This window comes from Sinocyclocheilus anshuiensis, unplaced genomic scaffold, assembly GCF_001515605.1.
Source record: "Sinocyclocheilus anshuiensis isolate Anshui unplaced genomic scaffold, SAMN03320099.WGS_v1.1 scaffold2042, whole genome shotgun sequence".
NCBI lineage: Eukaryota > Metazoa > Chordata > Actinopteri > Cypriniformes > Cyprinidae > Sinocyclocheilus > Sinocyclocheilus anshuiensis.
The window spans coordinates 51,937-74,789 of NW_015544246.1; the positions used below are offsets into that span (position 1 = coordinate 51,937).

General features: G+C 37.1%; 1 protein-coding gene across 3 annotated transcripts in view; it reads right to left on the reverse strand.

Annotated features, from left to right (window-relative positions):
- Nucleotides 1–1,799: 1,799 nt before the first annotated feature.
- taf2 (TAF2 RNA polymerase II, TATA box binding protein (TBP)-associated factor) overlaps nucleotides 1,800–22,853 on the reverse strand; it is a 90,578-nt gene continuing 69,524 nt past the window's right edge. Inside the window, exons 21-26 of one of the 3 annotated variants that reach the window (XM_016498452.1) lie at nucleotides 12,168–12,237; nucleotides 7,190–7,299; nucleotides 5,621–5,829; nucleotides 3,477–3,635; nucleotides 2,913–3,003; nucleotides 1,800–2,760 (exon numbers count right to left, since the gene is read on the reverse strand). In XM_016498452.1, coding sequence (XP_016353938.1) covers nucleotides 2,486–2,760; nucleotides 2,913–3,003; nucleotides 3,477–3,635; nucleotides 5,621–5,829; nucleotides 7,190–7,299; nucleotides 12,168–12,237 — 914 coding nt within the window. In that variant the 3' untranslated portion in view covers nucleotides 1,800–2,485. Of the gene's footprint in view, nucleotides 2,761–2,912; nucleotides 3,016–3,476; nucleotides 3,636–5,620; nucleotides 5,830–7,189; nucleotides 7,300–12,167; nucleotides 12,238–22,853 lie in introns of all 3 variants that reach the window. The other 2 variants (XM_016498451.1, XM_016498453.1) reach the window with 2 other exon arrangements.

Below are 22,853 nucleotides of genomic sequence, written 5' to 3' on the forward strand. Positions count from 1 at the left end.
GTTGTCATACAAATCTGAAAGCAAGCAGTTGCGGCAAGCAAGCCACCCATCTAAAGCAGATGCAGAAAAACGTTCGCAAAAGAACCCGACTGTAAGTACATTAACATTATTAGTCTTAACTCTTAAATAACGCCTTTCATATTTCAAGTTGTTCCTACATTTTCCAGAGAAGTCTCCGGTGTAAAGGTATAACGGAAGGATACACTGCTTTGCGGGAAAGCGGAAGTTAGCTGACGTCACTGTAAAAAGGGCCTATACATTCAAGGTTTTTTCAAGAAGAAACCATGCATGTCAAAGACAGTTTGATGCAGTACAGTGCAGTGCAGGTCAGAGCCAATCCACCAGGCAGGGCCAAGTTGGCCAGCAAATGAGCAGCCCTGAAACTGGCACACACACACACAGTCTGTTTGGACAATAAAATAAGTTGAGAACAATTATTGTCTGTTCAATGGTTTTTATTTATAAAAAGAGAGATGCGTTGTCCAGGCACTTGTGCAGTGCCATTTTTATGTCATCCCGCTTGTGTTGGGGCACATGACTTTTACCATGGGTCCCCCTGTGCCACCCCATTAAAAAAATCCTAGAATCTCCCCGAACAAAAATAACCATAAATGTAAGCATTTTTGGCATTAATAATGATTTTAATGAAACGTAATCGTTTGTTTTGTTACATTCAATCGTGTGTTCATATTTACGGTCATGTTATTCAAAGAAATGTTTGCAAAAAATCGCTAAAGTTTGCTAACGTTAAACCATGACTGCACGATAGTGCCACAACCTATTTTCATGCCTGATCAGGGTGACTGCTGGAGGGTAATAAGAAATGACTTATGTGAGACTATATGACTTAAATGAGAGAGAGAAAAAAACAGCAATTTCATCCTCTCGTTGATGGAAAATATAATGTAGCGATTCAGTATTTAAACTATGTTATTATTAAAAGTCGCGGGGGCAGCATTGACAAGTTTCTTTTCTCCTGGATTTGTGACCAGCACACCATTATAGGTGTGTGTATTTGTAATGGAGGCCAGCGGGTAGGTGCTGTGCAGGTAAACCTCACTCCCCAGATCTCAAGAGGCGCAGTAGCGACTGACACTGTTTCAAGGGACAAGGGGTAGGGGTATAAAATAGAATTGGGATTGGGCCTAAGTGAGTACTCAAACTACAGCACTATATTCCCTTTTACTTTACTCTCAACACCCTCACACACAGAAACATGAACTACGTCACATCTGGCAAACCTGTGACGAAATTCTCTGAGACCATTTCCTTTAACAGTTCCCAAACCACTTAAAATATCAGGCAGACATTTTACTTGCATACAAAAAATAAAATAATAAATATAATTAATGAATGTTTAACAGTAAGATTCCTTTATTGGTTTTCAGACTGTTCAAAAGACTATCTTTTGTGTTCAACAGAAGAAAGAAAATGATACAGGTTTGGCACAATTTGAGGGCAAGTAAATGACAACAGTATATCCATTTTTGGATTAACTATCCCTTTAATAACAGGGTACTCATAATGTGCTTGGCAAACTCCCGTTTCAATAAGCTTACAGCAAACAATACTATGTCCATTTGATCATCTATATTTGTTTTCTGGTCTGCACTAGACAGATTGCCCCATACCACAAGCACACATATGTGTGCAAGCATGTTCATCAGAGAAATAATGAACGATGACATTTTTACCCATTTCTCTAACTTGAGTTCTAGTTTGTTAACTGAAGCTCAAACTCATGAACATACACTAGGAACAAAGTTTTTTTGTGGTAACAAAAACAAAATGATAAAAAGTTTAAAATGTATTCATGAATTTATGCAAACAAAACATCAGTCAAAAATAACTTCCTAGTAACATTTCTACTGTGGAGACAACAAACGCAAAAGGTCAAGTAGGTAAAAATGATTTATGGCTCAAATGAGTATATTTTCAAAGGAACAGTAATGTTCCATAAAAAAAAAAAAAAAGTACCAGACACTATACTATACAGTATATTCAACTGACCCTTCACAATTAAAATTTGCAAATGAAGCACCTATTTAAAAGATTTCTCAAGCCAATCTGGCCATAGAGCCCACAGTGTGAAATGTTCCCTCATTACAGTAATTACAGAACGTTTAAATTTATCTTCAGATTCAGTGGCAGGAAGCAACCCCAGTGGGTCCAGGATGGTGAGAGTATGTGAATCTGTGTGTTTGCTGTTAAGAGGCCACAAACCAAGCAGCTTTGTGTGTGGTCAGATGATATTGCAGAAAAATCTTTTTCTTCTTGTGTACTGTACAAACTCTTTAATTAAAAAATTATTTTCGAATGAACTTTTCATTTAAACACTGACATATTACAAGTTGGATGCTATCGCTATGTCTTTACAGCACTCAATAATTTGTAAAACAATAAACAGAACAAAAACATCAGAAATGCTTAAAACAATGTGTATTTTAATGTTAGTTCGGACTACTTTCGCTGGCTGATACCATTATCAGTCAGACAGAGATGGAGAACGAATGGAGCGGCCACTGGCAGGGCTGTTACTAAAGGCGTGAGAGTCTCTGTCTTTATCTTTGTCTTTACTCTCATGCTTGTGTTTGTGTTTATGTTTGTGTTTGTGCTTCTTCTTCTTCTTCTTGTGCTCATGATGATGATGGTGGTGGTGGTGATCTCCATGTTTAGAGGATGTGCTCTCTTTGCTCAGTGTGGGCATGGGTGTTCCTGGCATGGACAACATGGCTTGCTCCACTGAAGATGGTTCTTTACCTGTAAAAATGAGAGAAAAGTTGAAGCAATGTCCTGATGTCTATCGACAGAGTTAAGACAACTCATTCATCCAGCTGTTTCTGAATTTTTTTTTTCCTGTTTCTGCTATGTGGTCGATAGTGTGTGTAGAAATAGTGCAGTATGTGTCATGCCTGGAGTTGAGGGTCTCTCCAACATGTTCAGTTGGTGGTAGATGAACGCCTGGCTGTCATGAACTGTGTCCATATCAATATCTTCCTCCTCCTGGGTGGGAAACTGACAGAAGTTGAAAAACATTACAGTACACTACAACATTATAAGATGAAGTCATATTTTCTCCAATCAGTGGAGATTCAACTACACACAGTGAATTGTAGTCTTTAGAACATTTGGCACTAAATACACATTTCAAATTTTTAGGGCTTTCTTTTTTTAACGGTACCGTAGCATGGATCTAATTATAACCACGTTATAGAACATATTTGTATTTAATAGAACATTTATATCTACTGATGAATTTAAAACATCACAAAGAATGTGGAAGAGTATGCGATTGTTTTTTTGTAAAAGACCTCTGTATTTAATGTGTGTTCTATATGTTGTATCTTAATTATGAGATTTGTAAGGCAGCTACTACTACTGTAAGACCAGGTCTCTCTCTCTTGTAAAAGAGATCACTGATCTCAATGGGACTATCTAGTAAAAAGGTTAAATAAATTTCAAAGCCAACTGCTCACTTTGCTTTTAACAGATGCTTTAGCACTGGGCTCCTCTTGCATAACTTGTCCGGGTTCAGGGGATGAACTTAATGGAGTCTCTGCCTTCCTCTTTAAACCCAGTGGGGCCATGGCCACACCAATCAATGCTGGCTCCATGACAACATGCTCCTCCTCCAGCTGAGAATGATTAATGAGAAAAAATAATTAAAATTATGTTTAACAAGCAGATGGCACTTCAGATTTTTTTATTACACTGCTTGCAGGGACAGTACTGTATTAATCTTTAAGCATTCTGGTATGAGTTTCTTTTAAACCAGCTAACACCATGAATTAAATTCAATATTTGAATTTAACATATATTTGCATTTAACCAACAACGGCCACACTTACGCAGCATAGTGTGTATGACTGTCCAAAACCATTAGCATTAGCCTTGCTGCTATTCTGCCCAGTCAGTCAGTGACTGTCTGTGAGACGGCATTTTTTATTTTTTTTTTGGTTACGTATTAAATGGCAAATAGCTAACTGGATTCAGCCTTGTAGTAGCTCAGTGACTAGGAAATTTGCTTAGTTTGACTATTTATTAACATCACTTTTCACCTGTCTAGACATCAAATGCATAGAATTGAAACCACTTCAATTCATTTTAGCTGCATTTCAGGAAGACTTCCAAGACAACATAATTTGTGATCCTGGACCACAAAACCAGTCTTAAGTCGCACAGGTATATTTGTAGCAATAGCCAACAATATATGGCTATGGTATGGGTCAAAATTATCGATTTTTCTTTTATGCCAAAAATCATTTGGATATTAAGTAAAGATCATGTTCCATGATCATGATATTTTGTAAATTTTCTTCTGTAAACACATAAAAACGTATTTTTTGATTAGTAATATGCATTGCTAAGGACTTCATTTGGACAACTTTAAAGGCGATTTTCTCAATATTTATTATTTATTTATTTTATTTTTTTTGCACCCAAAGATTCCAGGTTTTCAAATAGTTGTATCTCGGCCAAATATTGTCATATCCTAACAATGCTTATTTATTCAGCTTTCAGATGGTGTGTGAATCTCAATAAAAAAAAAATGTACCCTTATGACTGGTTTTGTGGTCCGGGGTCACATTTCACATTTAATGATCTACAACAAATTGAACATCCAATCAGAGTTCTCACTCGCGCCGACATGTGCCCGATGAGAGCCGATGTGTGGAACACACCAAACAAACTAGCTCGACAGATGCTCGTTGATGCACAGAGAACTCTGATTGGATGTTCAGTTTAGCGAACGAGTCAGTGCTCGAGAATTACAGGGAAAGTGATGAAAACAAGTAAGTAAATCAAGGCGGCACAGACAGAGGGCTGTTCTAATGTTACGTGATCTTACCCAAGCATTCCAATAGGTTATTTTCATAACAACATGAGCTGCTTAAAATTAAGAAAGTTAACAACATAACTGATATTCAAATGGTAAGCAAGCGCTGCTTTTTTATGTTTTGTATAACTGCGTATATCTCGTACATCCTTGTTTCGCTTTCTCCTTTTAAATGACGAATATTTACTATTGATAGTGACTAATATAGACTGCTAATTCCTGTCACGCAGGAGCAGAATGCACGTGTTACTTTGCAGTCGGCTGTAGTCTGTGCGGTGTGTTCAAGTGCAGATTTTGGTCCAGACGCTGCCAACACGAGGCGACAAAACCGTCGGCTTTTGTTGCCACTAGTTCTTTGAAGTCGGCTTGGTGTGTCCTGGCCTTTACCTGTTTCACCTCAGTAGCAGCATAAGTGCTTTGCAATACAGTAGTGGAAGACACCTACACTGACACCTGAGCCTGTGGTTTGATTCTGGTTTGTAGCCAACTGAAAACAAGACGTGTGCTGAGTGTCCTGGTGAAGCATTTCACACAAAACCAGTCTGTGTAACTAAAATCTAAACTTAAAGTTTTACATTATCATTTTGATACCTTGCAAGCACTTGTATTACCTTCAGTAAATGTATGTTTGCATAAATCAATATATAACTCAATCAGTGAATGTGATTGCACTCAACTTTATGCACTAATAAACTTTCATTTAATTTTACTTTTAATTTTAAGCAACAATAAAAAATAAAATAAATTGTAATAGGACTTTAGGAATTTAAGTGGGAAGTTTACAGTGCTGGTAAACGTCATGGTTGTGGTCACCTCTGGGCCTCCAGGGCCCTGCTCAGATTTGATGGTTGGGTTGAGAACTGCTTTCTTCTCCTTCAGGTTAAGCACAAGTCCCAACTCGGGTAGTGGCAGACAGGAGGGTCGGGTCAGCCCAAACAGAGTGTAATACAGATTCACTGCATCGCATCGCAAACGCCAGTCATGACAGGTACCTAAGGCACATACACAGACGTAAATTGCAACATACCAAATTTCTAAGTGAACAAAATAAAATAAATTCACCAGACTGGTAATTTAGTGAACAATTTAGTGGCATGCATTCGATTTTAAATAATTCAATGGTTGATAAATGACTCTGTATATATTGGCTTCCCTAAAATGTGGTCAACAAACCTGGAACTACTACATACTATTGCAGCCATAGAAAATTAATAAACACCTTAAAATGTCTGTCAGCCAATCAAAATCAAGAAATCAGCAATGCCATGAAAAAAAAACTATTTGCATATCAACAAATTGTGGGGAAGTTCAGAAGTCAATCGTCTTAGGAAATCCCTCTCTCTGTGGCAATGCGCTACTCCAGAAACACTATCAGCCACAAACATTAGAGAGAAAATGCATTTATTTCTGAGATCTAAAACATGTCTTGGTAATGGTATGAGATGTCGATTAAAAACTTCACAACTGGATTTAAAGCAAATTATGCACAGAACCTAATGCAACAGCACCATTTTCATGGGCCATTTTTAAAACTGAAAAAGAAAAAAAAAAACATGCAGTCATGCATTTTGGAGAAAATACTTTGTTCTTGGATCGTTTGTGTGTTTATTAAACAAAATAGCAGACTGTGCAACTTCAAAAAGCACTGGAGAAACCATAGCGTAAGAACGGAGAAAAAAAAGATCATGGGGTAAAATATTACAGTTTTTGACCACCACCTACAACCACTTAAATCAAATATACGAGAACTGACTTTCATCACAGCTGGCAATGGCTCAGCATTTGTACTGCCAAGAGTGGTTGCAAACCCAGAATGAACAGAAGTGTTTATCACAATAAATCTTTTCACAGTTCTGAGCAGAACAAGACCTCCCTGTCAGAAAACAAACCTTCTCTTCGATCTTTAAGAGTCTTTTTAAAGACACTGCCAGTGGTTGCAAAAAGCAGATTTATGAAAGTTCCTGAGAAAAACCGCCAATAATTAAAAACAGGTTATAAAGTAATGTGGGTTCAAACGTATTGATTTACTTTCTTTTCGTTTCAGGCCAATAGTTCCTTACAAGTAGAGAATCAGCACATAAAGGTGTCCTAGTGTTCTGAGGATTAATACATGTAATAAGAATTCTGGGAGACATTTTTAAAACAAACCTGGAGAGTTGCATAACATTAGTATTAGTATAATGTATATTGACTGGGATTCACTAAATGTGAGTACATATTCACAAAATGCTCTCTCTAAACATGGAGATTGTTTGGGCTTTTGGCCTAGATAACTTTGGTAAATTGATGGATTAAGTCCATATAAGCACCACAAGAACTTACGAGGAGAAAAATTAAATGTATGCATTCTACCTGAGTTCATCAGCTTCCATAGTTGGTCCACTAAAGCTTCATTACACAACAAGGAATCCGCTGCTTTGGTGAAAGGTGGATTCTTGGCAAGCATGCTGAGAATCTCATGCCTAAAGAGGGCAGAATGATCAAAATCTAAAATAAATCTTACAAAACATACAGTAGTTAAATAGTAATGGATATATCTGAAGATTCGTCTCAGGATCCTCCAATATAACAGTTTAGTCGAACAATTACACCACAGTTCCATTTACATGATTTTTATTTTTCTTGCTGTCAAAAAAAAAGCAAAATTCAAGTTTTAAGCAGACATACAGTTTATATCAGCATGTAGCTGAAGATGCAAATTGAGCACACAAGTAGTCATTTTGAAAATCATTTCAAAATAAATGTAATGCATATTTTTGAGTTGGAAACAATGTGTATAAACAAGTTTCACCCAAAAATGTCAAGTGGTACAACCAAATATTTGTAAATATATATTTATATTCCTAATTTTATTTCGAAGTGCAATCTTAGCAAAGTAAACTGTATTCTCTACAGTCCCGAACACATTATTATTTGGCATTATAATGGCTGGGTATTTAGTATCTTCAGCATTTTATTTTACTTTTAAATAATCACATAACTATACAAATAAATGCATTTAATACAGTAACTATTCACAAACAATTTTTTAGCCATTTGTTCAATTCGACCTGTTATTTGTTTGTTTAAATGAAGGATTTACATGGTTGCACCACCTGACAACAATAACAAAGACAGAAAACTTGCTGAATACTGTTTTTTTTATGTCGGCAGCCATATCACCCTGTAAGCCCAAGACTGGTTGCCCACTGAAGCTAAGCAGAGTTGAGCCTGGTCAGTACCTGGATGGGAGACTTCCTGGGAAAACTAGGTTGCTGCTGGAAGAGGTGTTAGTGAGACCAGCAGGGGTGCTTACCCTGTGGTCTGTGTGGGTCCTAATACCCCAGTATAGGGCTGTGCAAAAAATCTAATGCGATTTTCATGCGCATCTCGTCAGTAAAGCCACTCCTGTGGTTAGTAGTAAATCTCCAGCACGTGCGTTCAGATAGAGCGGCATTTACTACAGAGCCGTAGTTCACTGACAAGCTACACAAAATCGCGATCAGGTTAGGATATCAGATAATGTGCTGGAGATTTACTACTAATCACAGGAGCGGCTTTACTGACGAGATGCGCATGAAAATCGCATTAGATTTTTTGCACAGCCCTACCCCAGTATAGTGATGGGGACACTATACTGTAAAAAGCACAGTCCTTATGATGAGACATTAAAACAAGGTCCTGAACTCTCTAAAAATCCCAGGATGTCTTTCAAAAGGAGTAGAGGTGTGACCTCGGCGTCCTGGCCAAATTTGCCAATTGGCCTCTGACCATCATGGCCTCCTAATCATCCCCATATCTACTGATTGGCTTCATCACTCTGTCACCTCTCCACCAATAAGCTGGTGTGTGGTGGGCGTTCTGGCGCACTATGGCTGCCGTCACATCATCAAAGTGGATGCTGCACATTGGTGGTGGTTGAGGAGATCCTTATTATTATTATTATTACATTCTTATGATTGACTTCACTCTGTCTCCTCGCCACCAATAAGCTGGTATGTGGTGGGCATTCTGGTGCAATATGGCTGATGTAAAGCTTTGAGTGCTTAGAAAAGCACTATATACAGTGGGTACGGAAAGTATTCAGACCCCCTTCAATTTTTCACTCTTTGTTATATTGCAGCCATTTGCTACACACACACACACATATACAGTGCCCTCCACTAATATTGGCACCCTTGGCAAATATGAGAAAAGGCGGCTGTGAAAATAAATCTCCATTGTTGATCTTTCATTAAAAAAAAAGTCACAAAAATTCTAACCTTTTATTGAAGTAAAACAATTGAAAGTGGGGAGAAAATCTCATGATGAAATAATTTTTTTTCTTCAATGCATGTTGGCCACAAACCCCTAGAAATTCTTACGAGTAAAATATCTCTGAAGTATATTCCCATTCATATTTTCATTTTTTTAGCACACACGGGTGACTAGGAGCATGAAATTGTCCAGCCATGACTTCCTGTTCCACAGGATTATAATTACGAGGAACACAAAGGCCAAATTCCCTTAATCATCCATCACAAGAAGTAAAACCAAAGAACATTGAAAAAAAAAAGCATTGAAAACCTCCATTTCCACCATCAGGGCAATAATTAAGAGGTTCCAATCAACTAAAGATGTTACAAATCTGCCTGGAAGAGGACGTGTCTATATCGTCCTAATGCACGGTGAGGAGGAGAGTTTGAGTGGCCTAAGACTCTCCAAGAATCTGGAGAATTGCAGAGATTAAGTTGAGTCTTGGAGTCAGAAAGCCTAAAAAAATATCAAACAGCCCCTACATAATCACGTTGTTTGGGAAGATTTCAAGAAAATTTCTCCTCGCTCATCCAAAAACAAACTCCAGCATATTCAGTTGTCAGACACGCCTAGAACTTCAAATGGCACTAGCTTCTATGGTCAGATGAAACAAAAAAAAGAGCCTTTTGGCAGCAAACCAAAAGATTTTCCCTCCCTTTTCCTCTGCTAACTATAAAACATGAGAATATACTGCCATATTACTATTAAAAAATGTGAAAGGTCTGACTACTCTGTACAAGTAATAACAACAAAATAAAATGCTCAAAAGTTTTTCAATTATCTCAACTTGGTGCTCGGGCCCTAATAATATAAATAAAGTAATGTGTCGACATGCTGTACGGATAGACTGGAGCGCTGCCTGCTGTTAGACCTGCGGCAAAAACACCATCACAAACATCCCGTCAATTTGCAGTTTGGGGACTAGTAGTCGACTGATATATCAACAAGGCCGATATATTGGCCGATATTTGGCATTTTTCAAATATCGGCATTGGCCGATATGTTTTTCCTGTTTGGCCGATGCGTTCGAGGCGGGACTTTTCTTTTGGCGCTGCTGAGAATGGCAGCTCCTGAGCACACAGTGCTTACATTCTCCCTCGTTTGTTGTCGTCATTAACAGCTCTGTGTAATACGGATAGAAGTCTGTCTAATAATCTGATAGAACCGTTAAACAAAGGAATTAAAACGTATACAAAAAGTATTTTAACGATTGTTTTTATAGTAATAGAAAGACAAACATAATACTTTATCGTTTGCCGTCAGCATTCAGCAAATACGCATTTACATAATTTAAACAAATCTTTGAATGTCTAATGAACATTTAATTTCACAAACCTTGCAAACTTAAGTCGAATCCAGTTGTGAGATCTTGTGAAGTGTGCAATTGTATCCTGCATGATCGCGTGTGCTCTGTGACGGTCGATCAGTGCGAATTGAATGCGGACAGGAGGAGAGTTCAGCTTCACTGGAGACGCTCGATCGACAAACTTTAAACTCCTGATTTCAAATTATGCTGCACTTTATGCATTTGCCCACTGTCATATTCATGTCATTTTCACTGTGTGCTGTATGTAAAATGAGAAAAAGATTCCCAATACACACAAACTTCCCAGAATACTGAGTACCCAGTTGGTTAGTGTTTACTTACTTTTTAATTAAATATTTATTTATGAGAAATACTTTGTCATCTAAAGTAGAAGTATGTTTTTTACACACATTTATTTTTAATCCATTTTCAAATTATTTCAAATTTCTTAAATATTAATTAAAATAAATACAATTATATCGGCTTTATATCTGCCATCAGCCACCCTTCTTTCCAAGATACTGGCAGTCAAAAAACCAATATCGGTCGACCACTATTCTGGACTTTTCATCCACTGGTCATATGTTTCTATTCAAGGCGTGTTTGCAGCAGCGTTGAGCAATACAGCCAATCACAGACATATCTGTTGATTTCATGAACGCAATCCACTCACCACCCAAAATGCCAGTGTTCTGTTCAGTTGTGCTGAGTTCTACACGTTCACAAATTCTCTCATTAAAACAAAGAAAGCGTAGACATGATGTAAATAAACGATTAATTGCGCAATGTAAAGCTTCTTTGATTATTTTTAATTAAAGGGGTCATAGGATGCCCATTTTCCACAAGTTGATATGATTCTTTAGGGTCTTAATGAAAAGTCTGTAACATAGTTTGGTTAAAATTTCTCAATGGTAGTGTAAAAAACACCTTTTTTACCCTGTCAAAAACAGCTCTTTTCAGAGCATGCATATTTGTAGCATTTTCCTTTAAATGTTAATGAGCTCTGCTGACCCCGCCCCTCTCTTCAACTTGTAAAAGTGCATGTAGCATTATATGACCCCTTTAACTTTGTTAACTTTGTGAGATTGTGATGATCTACAGTAAGATAAGTGACAGCTTTCCAGTGATACAGGGGTGCACCCATTGCGCACTAGGCTATAATCCTTTCAGAATTTACATACATTCACTCATGGATTTACTCTGTGCCCGTGAGTAAACAAATACTGTATGTATAGCATGTATTATGTATTTTTTTCTTTTACTATGCAGCAAACTTAAATATATTTGTGAAAAAAAAAAAAAAAACGTACCAGAAAAAAAACATTTAACTGATAGTATTAATCGGTTAAAATTCGTACTTTTGGTTAACAGTAAATATGAGCATCCCTATCTCAACAGCTTTAAAACTACTGGTATTTGTGAAATTTGTTTATAGGAAAGGTTTCAAACATAAAATCATGCCACAGTATTTTATTTAGAATTTATCATAAAAAACACAATTTTTTATAGTTTTGTGTGGATGGCTGCACCACCTGACGTTTTGGAGGTTTGAGATATCAAAACATAAAATAACATTCATCCTTTCCATGTACTGAAAACACATTCAAACTAAACAGGTGTTATCGAATAAAGTGATGTGTCATGAAAGTATTCAATAATTTTAAATTATTTTTAAAAATAGTTTAGTTATACATACATACAAACAAATATTACACAGCTGAAGACACAATGTTTGATATCATTACTGACCTTATGTAATGGACTGGATCATTGTGTACCAGATCCAAAAGCCACTGCAGTTCACTGGAACTCCTATCAACTGCCAATTAACAGAACAGAAAATGCACATTTTACAAGACATCGGCAACCTACAAAGCTCTCCTTCACTGACCACCCATTCAGGCCATGAAAGCATGCCGGCAGAACTCAAATAACAAAGTTTATGTTCACTTCATGTTCCACAGAAGTTTCAAAGAATATACAAATATATTCAACACTGCTTATTATTATTTTCTTTTTAACTGTAAAGTCCTTCTCCCTTTACTGGAAAGCCTTGAACAGACGTGTCCAGTTCTGTTTAACCCTCAAGCATTCTTTGTATAGGAACCCTTAATTGGTCCTTCGTGGAAAATTTGGACACAAAAGTCTCAGATGTGATCCCAATTTTTAATAAATGTCATATCACTATCTTCGATAAAATAAAAACGATCATATTATGCAATTTTGTGTTTTTTTATTTATTTACCTCTAAGAGTAACATTTTTTATGTAAAATATGCTTATTTTTAGATTATAATTACTATTTTTTACTTCAGTAAAAAAAATTCAAAAAAATAAAATAATAAATATAGCTGCAAGCAGCGATTACCGGGGTTCAAGAACTTAAAGGCATTCATGGCTTCTGTGCTGTCAGGGGTCTCAGCCAACGTGAAATATATGGCTGAAACCAGAACACATCCATGATGGAGAACATGACACACACACACACACACACACACACACACACACAGTAATGAAAAGGTTGAACTACTGTATTAACACACACTCTATTACTTAATACAGACTAAGCATGCTCACACACAGACACACATTAAATTTAACCGTGGCATAATTGTCAAAACTTTTATGTCTGTATAAATGAAGTGGTAAGCTTTGACTAAATGTGATTTTAAATGTAATGATGATTTTAAACTATCTGAATATCAGTACCTAATAAAACTTGAGAAAAGAGCTAAAAAGAACTATATAAGTGATAGAATGAGCGATCTTTTGCTTTGCATCTAGTGGTTGTATTTGCACTTTCAGGGAATGCAGCACAGACATGTAGTGTTTTTAACCTTCATAACTATTACTAGGGGTGGGAATCACCAGAGGCCCCACGATACGATATTATCACGATACTTGTCACGATACAATATTATTGCGATTTTAAATATATTGTGATATTCTGCGATATATTGCAATTACCTTTTTCTAACTTCAAATTATGTCCACAAACGAAAACTATGGCAACATCTGTTTTAACTAAAAAGAAACATTTCTCAGTTTGTTTCTCTCACTTCAATTTATTGTTGCAGTCCTAATGGGATTGTCAAGCAGACAAACTGACCCACACTTTCATGAAAACCTTTCATAAATGTTGTATGCACCTGGCAAACTCAACTATTTGTATTACAGTCTAGTCTAGTCAACCTTACGCGTGTACATGCTCTGGCATAGTAGACATAGATATATACAAGTAGATGCCTCATTAGTGACTGTTTCTATGGGCCGCGATACGTTCCAAAATGGCGAATGTGTCAACATATCTTGAGCAGTCGAATAGGGAATCTATACATATAGTATAGATAGTACATATAGATAGTAGACGCATGTGCGTAAGCGATCTGTCGCGCGTATACGTCACTCATTACTTACACAGTGCAGAGAGATTGCGGACGTGTTCACTGGCACTGCGATGATCTAAAGATATTTAGAAGTATAGGTCATCACAATGGAAGACGATTTTTATATATCATCAGACAACGTGGAATTTTTTGCCCAACCGTATTTATTTGATGTCACGCGCCGGATGTTGTGAACGCACTCAGGACAGTTGGACATTGTGGTGGATCAGAAGTAAAAAATTATATAAATACTGTTCAGTTTCTTGCACAGACCGATCGTGGCATTTGAAAGTAAATTACTGTTACATTTAAAATAAATAAAACAGTCTTACATTAAAATTAAATGTAAAATTTTTATTTAAACATAACATGTACTCTTAAAGTAAACAATGTGCTACAACAGGGATACTAGATCACTTCATTATCTTCCTCAGCAATGAGGTAAAATTGAAGTAACTAAACAGCTTCATAGTTTGTAGAGAGAGACGCACAGATGCAGATAATTCACACACACAACTGTCATCTCTCTCTCTCAATCGATAATTCATTCAAATAAATGTGGTCTAACCGCAATTTCATCTCTGTATCTGATTTGAAGCTGGCAGAAAACTAGAGCTAACGAGCCGTAACTGACGAAAATAGCCGTCATTTTTACCCTTCCGGTTAAATATTGCGCTGCTAACATCATAAACAGCTTTAAGTTGTCAATACTGGCAAATGACCATAGAATAAGCGGGATAATCAATGGCTTGCCGTGCATTAAAGGATTTAAGAAAAAAAACACCACCACCATCTAGTGGACTGCAAAGAAATTGATTTAGTTATTCTACCAAATAGTATAACAAAAGATCCATACTTGGTGTCCGTGTATCGATACAGTATTGCCGCGGAACATATCGCGATACTATGCTGTATCAATTTTTTCCCCCAGCCCTAACTATTACAGTGTCAGTTTTGGTCCAGTCTCCATAAAATTTTGCATGATTGTTTAGAAACATATAATGCATGAGTTTACATAGTTTTGTGATGTTTTGAGTTTTCTTTTAAGTGTAATAGACTTTTGCGTACACTAGATCAAGACCGCATTAAGAAATGACCCCGTTATAACTGTCCAAATGCAAATGTTCAAAGTTTTTTGATAATTATTGACCTAGAGAGTCCAGAGAACTGTACTGCACTGATTTTATTGATTTTGAGTTTAAAACCTAAGACTAGTTCACAAAAGAAGTTTTTTTTAAATGATCTCAAATATTGAATGAACAGTTTGATTGAGAGCATTGGTCCCAGAGGCAAAGTTGTTCAGAATGAGGAGGTCTATCATATGATATGAAGATCTAGTGTTTGTGTGAATATATGAAATTTTTTTTTGCAATTTGAGATCATTTACTGTAGAAATACTGTGTTTCTGAGGTCTTTCTAACTGTTATAGCACTACCTATGATCCGATCTCCATGAAACTTTGCATGCTTATGAGTAATCTGTAACATGTTTTCACCAAGTTTCATAAAGTTTTGAGTTTTCATTTAGGTTTTATAGGCTTTTGAGTATATTTGGCCACGCCCCTTTTCTAAATGACCCCGTTATAGCTAACCAAAAAACAAAATTCAACATTTGTTTGATAATTATTGATCTAGAGAGTCCAGAGAATATTACTGGTGGTTTGATCGAGATTAAGCAAAAAACCTAGGACTAGTTTGCAAAAGTAGGTTTTTAACATATTTGTGAATATTTAATGAACAATTTCATTTACAGCAATAGTTCTTGAAGCAGAGTTGTGCATTGAGGAGATCTATCAAATGATATGCATGTTGTGTGGATGTGTGAAACACCACGTGATTACAGAGCCATAAAACTCGTTAGCGCCAACTAGTGGCCGATTTCTTTCAAAATTCTTTCAGACCTTTAGGGCCATGAGTCGAACATGCCCACAGAGTTTCGTTCCGAACGGCCTCTGTTAACCTTGTCTAATAGGTGCTCAAAATTCATTGGTTGATGGCGGCCAAGTTTTTTAAAGATACGCCAATGTCCTCATAGACCCTTATGACACATTGGACAAAGACACTGCATACGAATTTTCAGGTCAACTGGACTAACGCTTGCATAGTTATAGATGTTTTTATGTTTTTCCATCTTATAGCGCCACCAAGTGGCAGAACTGCACAATTTTTTTTTTGACCACAGATTGAGCTCTTACACATGTATACCAAGTTTGGCGAGGATATCTCATTCAGTTCATGAGTTATAGCCATTTTAGTAAAAATGGCCCCTCCCCTTACGAATGTTTTGGCGCTCCTATGCGACAGGGAGTCGAAATTTCAACTTTTTTTTTTATAATTATTGATATTCACTGTCCAGAGAATATTTCTGCAGTGGTTTGGTTCAGTTTGGATGAAAACCCTAGGACTAGTTCGCAAAAGTAGGTTTTGGACAAAATTTTAAATGGCGGGAAAATTTGCATACCGGAAATTAAATCAGAGATAGCCATTTTGTTTGGTTTAAGCCAAGGATTACAATGATATACGACACTTATGTTATGACCTGTTTCGCGTTTTTGATCGCTGTAGTGCCCTCGATAGGCCGATTGGGGCGAGTCTTTGGATCTGAATAGTGAGCAATTCTACTACCATCTGACCAAGTTTCTGCTCTCTAGGCCTTATGGTTTGGTCTGCACGATCAGTTTTACTGGAGAAGAATAATTTAAAAAAAATACCTACAATTACAATAGGGTTTCAGAGCACTACGTGCTTGAACCCCTAAATATCCTTACAATTACAATAGGGTTTCAGCACTACGTGCTTGTACCCCTAAAAATCCTTACAATTACAATAGGGTTTCAGCACTACGTGCTTGAACCTCTAAAAATCCTTAAAATTACAATAGCAATTCAATTCAATACAATTCAGCACTATGTGCTTGAAGCCTTAATAATAAATATAGCTGCAAGCAGCAATTAAGGGGCCAAGCACCATAGAAGCAAGCACCAGACCACCTGCAGCAATGAGTAATTGAAGCCATTTTAAGATGATTTTAGTCAAAATGGAAGAAAAATCATGTGCAACTACTGCTAATATGATTTAACGTTTGACCAACAGGTGGCGCTGTTATCAATTTGATGTGGTGTGTTCTGTGTGAGGTGACAATGGCACACACAAAGTTTGGTGTCAATATGTCAAAGCTTTGCAGAGATACGGCCTCAGACGTAGTAATTTGTTGGGTTACTATTAGTGCTGTCAATCGATTAAAAAAAATTAACTAATTAATTGCACATTTTTTTCAGAAATTAATTGCGATTAATCCCACCTAACATTAACATTTTTAAATATACTTTTGTATTGCAATAATTTCACATTCAATCGTCAAATTAATGTACAAACAACAAAGACAGTATATTTTTTATATTTGTTTAATGGCATCTTGAAGCCATTCCATATCTTAATGTGAGGGACAGAATTTAGGTTTACAAAAACTCATCTTCCTTCTGCTGCAGCTGTCAGTCATTCTTCGCTCAGTATTCAAACAGCACGTCACCTTCAGTTATGACAGTCAGCACAGTAAAACTCTCTCTCCAAGATGATATATTCCCATTATAATACTTTAAGGAAGGAATTATCACAAACAGAAAAATTATTAGTAGCCTTTCTTTTTCTCATGATTTCTATCTTATATGACTGAAGGCCAGTATCACTGATACCAATACTACTGCTTTCCCTATAACCACCCCCCCAATAGTTAACCATTGACTATAGCCATTCAACATTACATTATAATTAAGAGCTATCAATTTGAATATTTATTAGACTTCAAAAATAACTTTTAATTTAAGTGAACTTAAAACAATCTTCACATAAACCCATTATAATAAATGTCATATTTAGCTATACCAGTGCCCCTCAGCAGAAATATACAGAAATTGAATAAAGTTATAAACTAAATAAAGATGAATACTTAAAGCTATAAAAGTTATTGATTTCCTCTATTTTGTTCTTTTTCTTTGATTAACAGACATCACAGCAGCTGCTTATTATGTTGTTTTAACTGCTATTTCTTTAAGAGCTGTCACTGCTGAACGTGACGCAGATCTGACACGCATCGTATTTTCTCTCAACTCTCGATCCCTTTTCTGACCCATTTCAGTTCGAGGGTTTGAAAGAGTGACCATTAATTCCACAAACACAGTATTGATATTCTGTAGTGGTGTAGAAAAAAAATAGCGCTGGTGTTAGATCGGTATTGGCCAATTCTTAGAATTTGGAATATTCTATGTAAGCTTACACTGCAAAATAATAACCCGAAAAGATTAAAAGATAACATCATAATTATTTACTGAACCCTTAAATTAATCAATTACGATCCCTTTTCTGACCCATTTCAGTTCGGACCCATTTCAGTCTCTACTACTGAACTGACGAGTTGAATCGAGGGTGTTGGATGAGGAGAGGCCCAGTAGGCCTGTCGCGATAATTAAATAACTGTCTAATCGCGATTATTTGATCTAACCACGGTTGTTTCAGACAACCACGATTATTGTGCTTTTTATACGACACAAGGGGGAGTCATACACCAAAAGAAACAGAAGAGCACCAGTTTGCTAAAAACAGACAATCAATCGCGATAATCGGCATAATCGTCAAAGCCCTAAAATTAATCGCAATAACCGTGACTATTTTTAGACAATTAATCGTCAGCCAAATTTCATAATTGTGACAGCCCTATGCTCCAGAACAGTTTTGAAAACCATTTCTGAGACATGTTCTTAAATGTGACTCATCATAGTTTATAGTTATAGGGAAACGAAAGTGGTTAACATTCAACCCGCTCTTTATCATCAGCAGTATTATTTGTGATTTAAATTTTGTGAATGGGAGTTTCTTTCTCCTTTGCTCTGTTAAGATACATGCATGCACAGTTAAGGCAGCTTTAATCACCTTTTTGGTAATGTTATGCCTTAACTGACCACGACATTGCATGCATGTAGTTTATTTCACGCTTTGATATGAAATGATACAGAGCAAAGCGCGCCGGCGCCTTTGTGTATGCAATTGAAGAGCACGTGCAGTACAATTTCCATGCTCGTTTGACTCACGCCTGGCACTAAAGTGAAGTTGGAGCGCGCATCTGAAACGTCTCCGGTTTGATGCGGTCGTAAAGACGTTCTGCGACTGAATAAATGCACTTCTTGTCAAGAAAAAAAAAGGCAAAAGTAGCAGTTGAGTGGGTGAAGATGATATGATTCGATTTTGGTGAAAATCGGACCAATGGTCAAGGAGGAGTTAGAAAAAGTAGGTTTTCAACAAATCAAAATGGCAGGCAGGAAGTTCGGCTGACTATAGTATAATTGGTATCTATGTTGTTGATATGACCTAAGGAAGATTTATTACAATAGGCTAATGCAATCAAAAGTTATTAGCAGTTTTGGAAATGTAATTAATGATGCTTAATGAATGGTTTATCACTCTCGACCAATAGGTGGCGCTGTTACCAAATTGATCTGGCGAGGTGACAATGGCACATACAAAATCTGGTGTCAATATGTCAAAGCTTTGCAGAGACACAGCCTCAGATGCAGTTTGTCATCTTTCCAGCAAATTCGTTGATGCGTTAAACGAAAATCGTTTAGTATATTGACACGAAATCCAAAACTTTTTGCCAGGATGGTCTGAATATGATCCGAGTCAAATTTGGTGAAAATTGGACTAACGGTCTAGGAGGAGTTCGAAAAAGTATGTTTTCAACAAATCAAAATGGGGGACAGGAAATTCAACCAATTATGGCATAATTGGTATCGATGCTCTCAGCATGATCCATAAAATCTATCAACATCAGTTAGATCAGCACCATGGTGGATAGATTCTCATTAAAATAGGCTAATGTAAACAAAAGTTATTAGCATTTTTAGAAATTTCATAACTTTTGATCACAAGGTGGCACTGCCCCAAAACTTTTTGAGTACTGTCAGGGCATGGTGCCGAAGACACAAACCAAGTTTTGTAATGATACGCCAATGCTTACATAAAATATAGCATTTTATGACAAAATTCAAAATGGCCGACGCCCAAAATGGCTGACATGGGAAAACTGGGCATGGTTCGACTTGGTATGCTGTACCGAATCTTAAGAGACCAGTTTTGGCCAGCCAAACCATTTAGAAGTTATAAGCAAAAATAGCCATTTTTCATATCTCCTGCCCAGTAGGTGGCACTGTGCCGAAACACTACAGGTAGCCTCAGGTCATGTTTGTTATAACACACACCAAGTTTGGTCTTAATACGCCAAACCATTGGGGTGATATAGCCTCACATCCATTTTTGCGTGCTCTTCGTAGAATTCGTTCACACGTTATTCAATAACGGTTTCACTAATCAACTTAAAAAGAGAAAAAATAATTTTGCTTCTAGACCTTTCAGTTAAAAAATTATTAGCATAAACATGAGTGAAACTTTGGACAAGTGGTGGTGCTACAGGTAGCCTCAGGTCATGTTTGTTATAACACACACCAAGTTTGGTCTTAATATGCCAAACCATTGGGGAGATATAGCCTCACATCCATTTTTGCGTGCTCTTCGTAGAATTCGTTCACACGTTATTCAATAACGGTTTCACTAATCAACTTAAAAAGAGAAAAAATAATTTTGCTTCTAGACCTTTCAGTTAAAAAATTATTAGCATAAACATGAGTGAAACTTTGGACAAGTGGTGGTGCTAGAGAGTTTGAGTTAGTGACTCCAAATGTGCTATGGTGACAGGTCAGATTCTCCTCTATTTGTGTGGGAAATTTCATAACTTTCCTGCAAGCGGTTCTATGGGCTGCCATAGACTCAAGAGCGGAGGAGGAGGAGGAGGAGGAGGAGGAGGAAGAAGAAAAAGAAATCCGTTGGCAACCTTCGGTGCTTGGCTCCTAATAAGAACGCCAAAGGATACAAGAGGTGCTTGACCCCTAATAATTCTAGTAAGTTCAGACAGCCAAAACCTACAAATTTGGTGATTCTGGTGACATCTTGTGACATATGATGGCATAAAAATTTCAAAAACATCAATAGCCACTATATGGCTATAGTACTCAATGGCTGCATATAGGCTGATACCTATAAACCATTGTTGTAACGAACATAAACTTTTAAGTTTTAGATTTTATCCCAAGTTAAAATTGTAAAAATTTTTTAAAGGGGTGGTTGATTGTGATTTCACTTTTTTAACTTTAGTTAGTGTGTAATGTTGCTGTTTGAGCATAAACAATATCTGCAAAATTACGACGCTGAAAGTTCAATGCAAACAGTCTTTTAAAATGATGGCAGTTTCATGCCTACAAATATGGCTCGTAGCGACTACAACAAGCTTCTTCCCAGGTTGGTGACATCACAAACCCTGAAATTTATATAAACCCTGCCCCCGGGAACATGCAACAAAGGGGGCGAGGCCATGTTGCGCTGCTTTAGAGAAGAGGAAGTTGTTGCCATGCTGTCAAAACTAGGGTGCATGAAAAAAATCTATTTATATATGAATCGCAATTCTGTCTTCTAACGATTCTAATGGATTCACAAGTTTCAAAATCAATTTTTTAACCTCCTGGGGTCGACAGTTCCGCCGGCGGAACTTTTTGCAGATTTGAATAACAGCGAAAAGAACTAAAATGCTCCTTCATACTTGACCGTACATATAAGAGTAATACAGCATTTAAATCTGTAAAGGGTCTACTTTTATTTGTGTACACTCACAATATCAACAAAACATTGTGCTTTTGCAAAATAAAGAAAATAAACGGTGTGCTTTTAGCCGTCTTATTCTCCGCGCATATCTGTTTGAAACGCGTCACTAAAATGAACTGAAACTCAGCGAATATTTGACACACATGAGAGAGATATCTATAGAAAGCTTAACATGTCTACTTTTAAACGAAGTCAGTCATGACGAAAACAAATATTATGTGACAAAGTAATCAGTATGAAACCAAAGCGATGTCAAGTCTTGGCCGTCGCCCTCATTATCGCTAATGTGACCACGCCCACGCGCCGATCGCGCTTTTGGGGCATGTCAAAATTTTCCAGGCCCCAAAACACCCTCGGACCCCAGAGGGTTAAAGCATCGGTTCTTGATCCTGTTCCTTGCGCCCCCCCGCCCCGCTCTGCACATGCTCTGCATCTCTCTCTTACCTGATTCAGATCATCAGCTCATCAGGTCCATCAACGAACTGTGCTCCAATTATACACTTTATGTGTATAGACAGTAGGGCTGCTCGATTATGGCAAAAATCATAATCAAGGTTATTTTGCTCAATATTGTAATCACGATTATTTAACACGATTATGAGTGGGCCACATGACCAAAACTTTATGAGTGATTTACTTAAAGATAGTGATATCAAATACATATTTTCTGTAAATAAGGTTGCTATTACATCTACATTTTAGAGAACAGCGAAACTTCACAATTCTCAATACCACAGCAGAATACTAGGGTATAATATTTGTAAAAAACAAACAAACAAAAAAAAGTCCTCAATTATTGAAAATAATTAAACCGTCAGTAATAAAGAAAAGCAAAGGACAAATACAATAGAATAAAAAGATAAATGAAACAAACTGTGCTTAAAGGTTTTTTTTTAGGGGTAATGCAAGTCTAAAGTATTCAGTTAACAGCCTACTACAGAAATGAATAATCAAATGTAAAATAAAACAGCATAGTCTTCACTGTAATAATTAAACTTTCTTTGTTTCTTGTACTTGTCTTTGATCTTGCAGTCGTGGCCTAATGGATAGAGAGTCGGACTTGTAACCCGAAGGTCGCGGGTTCGAGTCTCAGGTCCGGCAGGGATTGTAGGTCCTTACCCACAATCCCTGCCGGACCTTGAGTGAATGTCCAGCACTCTCTCCACCCTCAATACCACAACTGAGGTGAGACCCTTGAGCAAGGCACAGAACCCCCAACTGCTCCCCGGGCGCCGCAGCATTGGGTGCCCACTGCTCCGGGTGTGTGTTCACGGTGCGTGTTTGCGCGTTTGTTCACTATTCACTGCTGTGTGTGTGCACTTGGATGGGTTAAATGCAGAGCACAAA